The sequence below is a fragment of the Meriones unguiculatus genome, chromosome X (genome assembly GCF_030254825.1).
Source record: "Meriones unguiculatus strain TT.TT164.6M chromosome X, Bangor_MerUng_6.1, whole genome shotgun sequence".
NCBI classification, from domain to species: Eukaryota; Metazoa; Chordata; class Mammalia; order Rodentia; family Muridae; genus Meriones; species Meriones unguiculatus.
The window spans coordinates 57,771,266-57,777,281 of NC_083369.1; the positions used below are offsets into that span (position 1 = coordinate 57,771,266).

At 39.3% G+C, this 6,016-nt stretch overlaps 1 protein-coding gene across 1 annotated transcript; it reads right to left on the reverse strand.

Annotated features, from left to right (window-relative positions):
- Positions 1-529: 529 nt before the first annotated feature.
- Tceal9 (transcription elongation factor A like 9) lies at positions 530-2,489 on the reverse strand. Its single transcript, XM_021629225.2, has 3 exons — positions 2,334-2,489; positions 1,785-1,850; positions 530-1,329 (listed from the first exon to the last, which is right to left on the reverse strand). The coding sequence occupies exon 3, from the start codon at positions 1,279-1,281 to the stop codon at positions 970-972; it is 312 nt and encodes a 103-aa protein (XP_021484900.1). The 5' UTR covers positions 1,282-1,329; positions 1,785-1,850; positions 2,334-2,489; the 3' UTR covers positions 530-969.
- Positions 2,490-6,016: the final 3,527 nt, after the last annotated feature.

The window sequence follows — 6,016 nt, forward strand, 5'->3', positions numbered from 1 at the left end:
TCCAGGGCAGAAATTCTCCTGTCACTATTGTTGTTATCCAGACTTGTGTTTTGGTCAAACTCTCACATGAGCACATTCTATCTGTGCTCTATTAGAGAAAATAATATCCCAAAGCTGTCAAGGTATATCCATAAGCTGCTGTGATCCAAGTATACCAAGTGTCTATCAAAACAGAAGAAATTTGTATAATGTAGGAGAGGGGCCATGTTATTTTCAAAAGCAATTAGATGGGAGTCTAGACAGGCATAAAGGACTATGTACCACTCACTTAACAGTTGCTTGAGTTTGTTCTCAGGCACAGTTATGAGTATTACTTTCTCTATGCTTCCAAAAAGCAGAAACAAATCTCTAGAAATGGGGATAAAACAGCTCTCATGCCTTATTTGACCACCACAAAATTCCTACAAGATTATTATGTTTATTACTGCAGATAAGAATTGATATAAAATGTAATATTTTTAACTCAGTGCTTCTAATATTGTCAATGAATAAAAAGTGCCTTAGTTTTAGAAACAAAGTGATAAGTTGCTTATTTTTAGTTATAAAACCTTTATTATTTTTAGCAAGAATAATGCGTGTTCATTTTAGGAATATGGCAAATACAAATAAGCAGAAGAAAAATCATCTTTCACAAGTTTATATGTGCATATATGTAACATACAAAGGTACTCTTGTCTTTCAAAATACGATATTCTCATATTATTTTGTAACCTTTCTCATTTTGTATCCCATCAGAAGCTCATCTTTTTTTTCTACAAATCAGTAAAGCTCTTTTATTAAAAGCTAGAGATGTATAGATTGGTTCAAACATAATCAACAGTAAGATACAGATAAGAAGAGATACACCTAAAACCACTAACTGCAACAGATTCAAAGTAGGAAGATGGGTAAAGGCATATCAGGAAAACGATAGTGAAAAGAAAGCTATATTGCAATGGTAATATCAGGTAAAATACAAACCAAGGCAAACTACATTAAATAGGGGTAAGGATGGCTTCGATTAGCTTTCCAACGCATCACTATAAGTTTGTTTCTCACTCTCCTTATCTCATCTACTTCATCCACATCTCTAAACATATCTTCACTACTCAAATGCCTGTTGTGTATATCCTCTTTAAAATCCTGAAGCGACTGAATCAGCCTCTCCCTAAAAGTTTCTTCTGATTTTTCCTCCTCTTCTGGTTCTTCCCCCTCTTCTGGCTTTTCCTCAGGCTTTGGCTCTTCCTCGGGCTTTGGCTCTTCATTTTCTGAGTTTCCTTCCATTTTTTGGCAGGGTTTCATCTTGTGTATGCTTTTCTTCTTCCTGCCTATTCGTGAATGCAATTATTTCTAGGAAGCAAGTAGAAGGCAGTAAGTGAACGATTTTGTTAAGTGTGCAGGTGGTGTGCACGAAAGTCTCCTCACCATTTGCTCCCACCCTTTCCTCCTCTCTTTTCTTCCCCCACTACCCTTCTCGCCCTCCCCACCCTCTTTTGGTCTAACTGTCTTCATCAAATACCTTCCACCTGAGAAAACCAGTCTGCAATCAAGGTTTTTCCTGTCCCCACCCCTCTTACCTCCATTTTCCACTCCCTCCTCTTTCTAGTCCCTCCTTAAAGCATTTCCCAAGGCCTTCCTTCCCGCCTCTGGCCCCAGGCCTCCACAAATCTTTTTCCTAACACTGGGCCCTCAGAAAGGGGACAGGCTGCCTGAGGGAAAAGGTAGAGGGGAGTATGGACTTTGGCCTTAGCAGGCCTTTACTAGCCTAAACCCTGGGAGTCTTTTGTAAAGTTCCCCTCACTTACCAGGTACCGATCTGGTCGGCTTCTTTTTCCTACTTATTTTAGCTTGGAGCAGTACAAAGAACAAACCTGCAGGCAAACGGAGAAGGGAGAAGATGTTGGGGGTGGGGCGAGCGAGCCCTCGGAGCTCAGCACAGCAGCACCACAGAACAAGCTCATGGAGCTTCCTGTATTTAAGGTCTTGCTTCTGGAAGTTTCCCACCCTTTGTTTCCCGCAGGACTCCCCCTTTCCACCCCACAACTTAGCCTGTCTTTCTCATCAGACAGGGGTAAGAAAGGGATATTATCTCCCAACTATTTGTATATCTGAGACGATGTTTGGGAAGCCGAAGGGGTGTCAGAAAAGATGTCCAAAAGCTCAGATTATGATCATTTCTGAATCATCATATGTCCCCTTGTTTTCTTTTGGGTTTCCCCAGTTCCTTTCACAAGTGTCCTTTCCCACAGAATTGAAGGTAAGGGTTGGAAGGACAGACTTAACGGGGACTCAAGTCTCTTCCCTAGGCCACCCTACACTACAAAACCCCAGGCAATATTGCTTCTGACACTAACCTGCAGAATTCAAGCAAGCTGTCTCCTTCTTCCGCTGGCCTCTCACACCGCCGACTGCAAGGCTGAAGAGAGCTGGTACTCAGATGGAAACAAGGACCAGACTAGCAGGATTTCTGCACACGTCGACTCCTGGTCACATGAGATCTACGTCACCACTGAGCTCCGAGCTCCAATCTCCACTCCCACAAAAGCGCGGCAGATGTGGGCCCGCCCTCTGCTCTGTCATCCACCCTGTTCCCAAATACATTTGGCGTTGTCAGTCTTTTCTGGAGGAAAAAAAAATGTGCGGGTGTTTTTTGTTTGTTTGTTTTTGCAGTTTTCTGATTACTAAAGAGGAGCACCTTATTTTCTGAAGCTACGGATCTTTTCTGCTTCTTTTAATTATAGGCCCTTCCTGTCTCCTACTCCCAACTGCCAGTATCACTAACTCTGGAACCTATCTTTTCTTAGCTCCTCCCTTCTCATCTGAAATGTACTCCTTTGTTGTTGTGGACCCAGGTGGGTAGAGCAGAAATCAGGGGAAGGAAGGGGAATCATGGAATCGGAGTGGGGTTTCTTGAAGGCAATTTAAACTTTATTCTTAATACTTCTGTGGTCTTTTCAGAAGTAATGTTTTACAGTTAGAAGTGAAGATATATGCATGAATTCATACATATATATTACTTAAACTAGTGCTTGTTATATAGTAGATGTTTTAAACGTATACGCCATTTAAATTATTATTATATTGTGATATTATTTGGGTGAATGATGTAAAATGAAGGAAAATAATGTTTGACTCTGTAGTCTTGGTGGTGGTATTGTCAAAAAAGTTGTACTGCTTGGAGAATCACTGTTTGATCAACTGACAGTGCATATTGTTAGCAGACAGGCTCCTCATCTTAAAGAAGGTAGTACTGTACACATCTTGAATTGCTGGAAATTCTTAACACTGTGTGTTTTTATCGCTCTAAACTACTTAGCTCATAGAAAACCTTCAATATTTACTTATTCCATATATATATATATATATATATATATATATATATATCCATCCTCTGGAAAGCAAGTACATTTGAGACATAGATAACTAAATACTCAATAGCTTGAGTCTGCTGGAAAGAACACTGGAGTGAGAATGGAGCTACGGTTTGGATATGGATTAATCATATTCCCCTTTACCTTTTACTTAACTTTGAAAGTCAAGTTGCTAATTTTATGAAAATTCTTGGGTCAGGGACTTAAAAGCCTCTTTAGGTGAAAGTGCTAGCCCTTCCCTTGGTTACACATATCCAGTGAGTGTCTAAAGTATCTAAGAAAAAAAAACAAACAAACTTGGCATTGCTGCCTGGTTGTTGTGTGTTTTCTTTTGATACCTAAACTTTGAGTCAGATTTCTGTTCAATTTTACATGTATTTAAGACATGGTTTGTTCAGAACAACAATATAAAGTTTATTTGACCTAAAGAGTAACTAGAAAAATATCCAGTTCTTTACCATTGGAACCTAGAAATTTCCAATTGACAGTTCTTTGCTATTCATTGCCTTTCTTCCTTTTCTCCTGTAAAAAAACTGCTTTGCATTCCTGAATCACTAAAATAATCTTTGTTGGCAATAGCTTCTCATTCTTTGCTTTGTTAGCATTCCAAGTGAAACTGTTTCTTTGCCTCAAAAACACATCTGCGAATCATCATCTTTTTCAAGCCACAAGTAATGTCTTGAATTTGATAACACCTTGAAGTTTGTATGTTGGGAACTTGGTCCACATTGTGGTAACATGGGAGGTGATGGAACCTTTAAAAGGTACAGTCCAGTTTGAGGCCATTAGGTCATTGAAGGGTATTGTCTTTGATAGGAACTGATGCAATTCTCAAGGAGCTCCCGTTTATTTTTCACAAGATGGCTGTTATGAAAAGGCAAAGATGATCCCACACACACTATTCTCTGGCTTCCTCTTTTTCTCACAAACATACCTGCTGTGTTGTCATCTATCATGCTATGATGCAGTCAGTAAGCTTTTACCATAGAAGTGTCTTGCCCTTGGGTCTCAGAAATTAAATGCTAAATAAACCACTTTTCTTGGTTAAGTGTTTGGCCTCACATATTTCATTATAGTAAGAGAATTCAAACTAATACAGCCTTTGTAACAAACTTAGAGCTCGTTAAAAGATCCTCAGTAAAGTTTACTACTTATAATGAGCTCATCTCCCATATTAGTTACTTTTCTTCTTGTTGTGACAAAACACATGACAAACAAACTTAAGAAAGGAAGGATTTATATTGACCCATAGTCCAAAAGTACAGTGCATCATGGGAGGGAGGTATAGCTGCAAGTGCATGAAACAGCTGCTCAAATTACAGATGCAGTGCTTGCCTTTTTAGTTTTGATCCTAGCCCATGGAAGGCTGCCATGAGTCTTTTCTCTCACTTAAATATATCTAGAAACAACCTACTAGGTATAGATAGCCTGAAGTTTGTCTCCCTGGTGACTCTAATCTCTGTCAGCTTGATAATCAAGGTTAATCACCCAAATCTGTCTTTCTAAGAGTGGCACATAGCTACACACCAGGTATCTTCACTCCTAGCCTGAGAGCTAGGGTTAACATAAATGGTACCGCTATAAACACAGAGCCTTCTTCAAATAATGTCGTTTAGAGAAAGGCTAAAAGAGAAGAGCATATTGGGTCAAAAGAGTTTAACTTGAGTTTCAGAGGGTGGGGAGGATATAGATGGAAAGAAAGAAAGGAAACTAGTCCACTTGAACCCAGGTGTTGTGCCCTACTATCTGTTATCCTACCCCATATTATGGTTCCTTGCTGTTCATTTGTTCCCTTTTATGTAGGCCTATTGATAGTGGATGTGGCTGAAGGTAGGTTCAATCCAAGCACACTACGACATACACTGTACTGTAACAAGAATTTTCTAATTATTTTACAGATCACAAGCTCTAAATACTTTTATCTTTCTAGACAGTAAGAACATAAAATATTTATCCCCTTTGAGAATGTAAACCCATTCCTAGGCATTCATCTTGAGAAAATATATTATGGTAGTTGCAATGATTTATAACAATAAAATGTGTAGACCTGAACTCCAGGTATTGATTATTTGGCTTGAACATGAATAGACAGTGGGAAGCACCAGGTGAAAAGTGGCCATGAAGGAGCAGATGGAAACTTATTTGTCCAACTGTAGAACAGACATGACCACAAGCATGTACACATACATGTGTATATTTTTTCTAATTTCCAGATTTTCCTGGATGATTTTTATAAGAGGGTAATTAATAGGCCCCCTAAAAGTTGTATTTTGGAGCATAATTCCAAGTATAATGGTATCTAAACATAAACCCATAGTAGGAAATTAGATCAAGATGGTCAGGCTCCAATGAATGATATTATTACCCTTCTTAAAAGAGGCAGAAAAACGATGCAAGAGCAAGTAGAGAGGCAAAAGGGGGAGAATGGAGGGTGTGAGAGAGCTTGCTTTCTTACTCTTCTCCCTGCCCTGTGATGATACAGTAAGATGGCTACCTGTAAACCAGGAAGTGAATACTCACAAAAGACTAGACCTTGTTGGGGCTGGAGAAATGATCAGAAATTAAGAGAACATCCTGCTTTTGCAGAGGATGCCAGTTTAGTTGCCAGTACCCAAGTCCAGTGGCTTTCAACCACCATAATTCCATCTCCACAATAATCTACATAT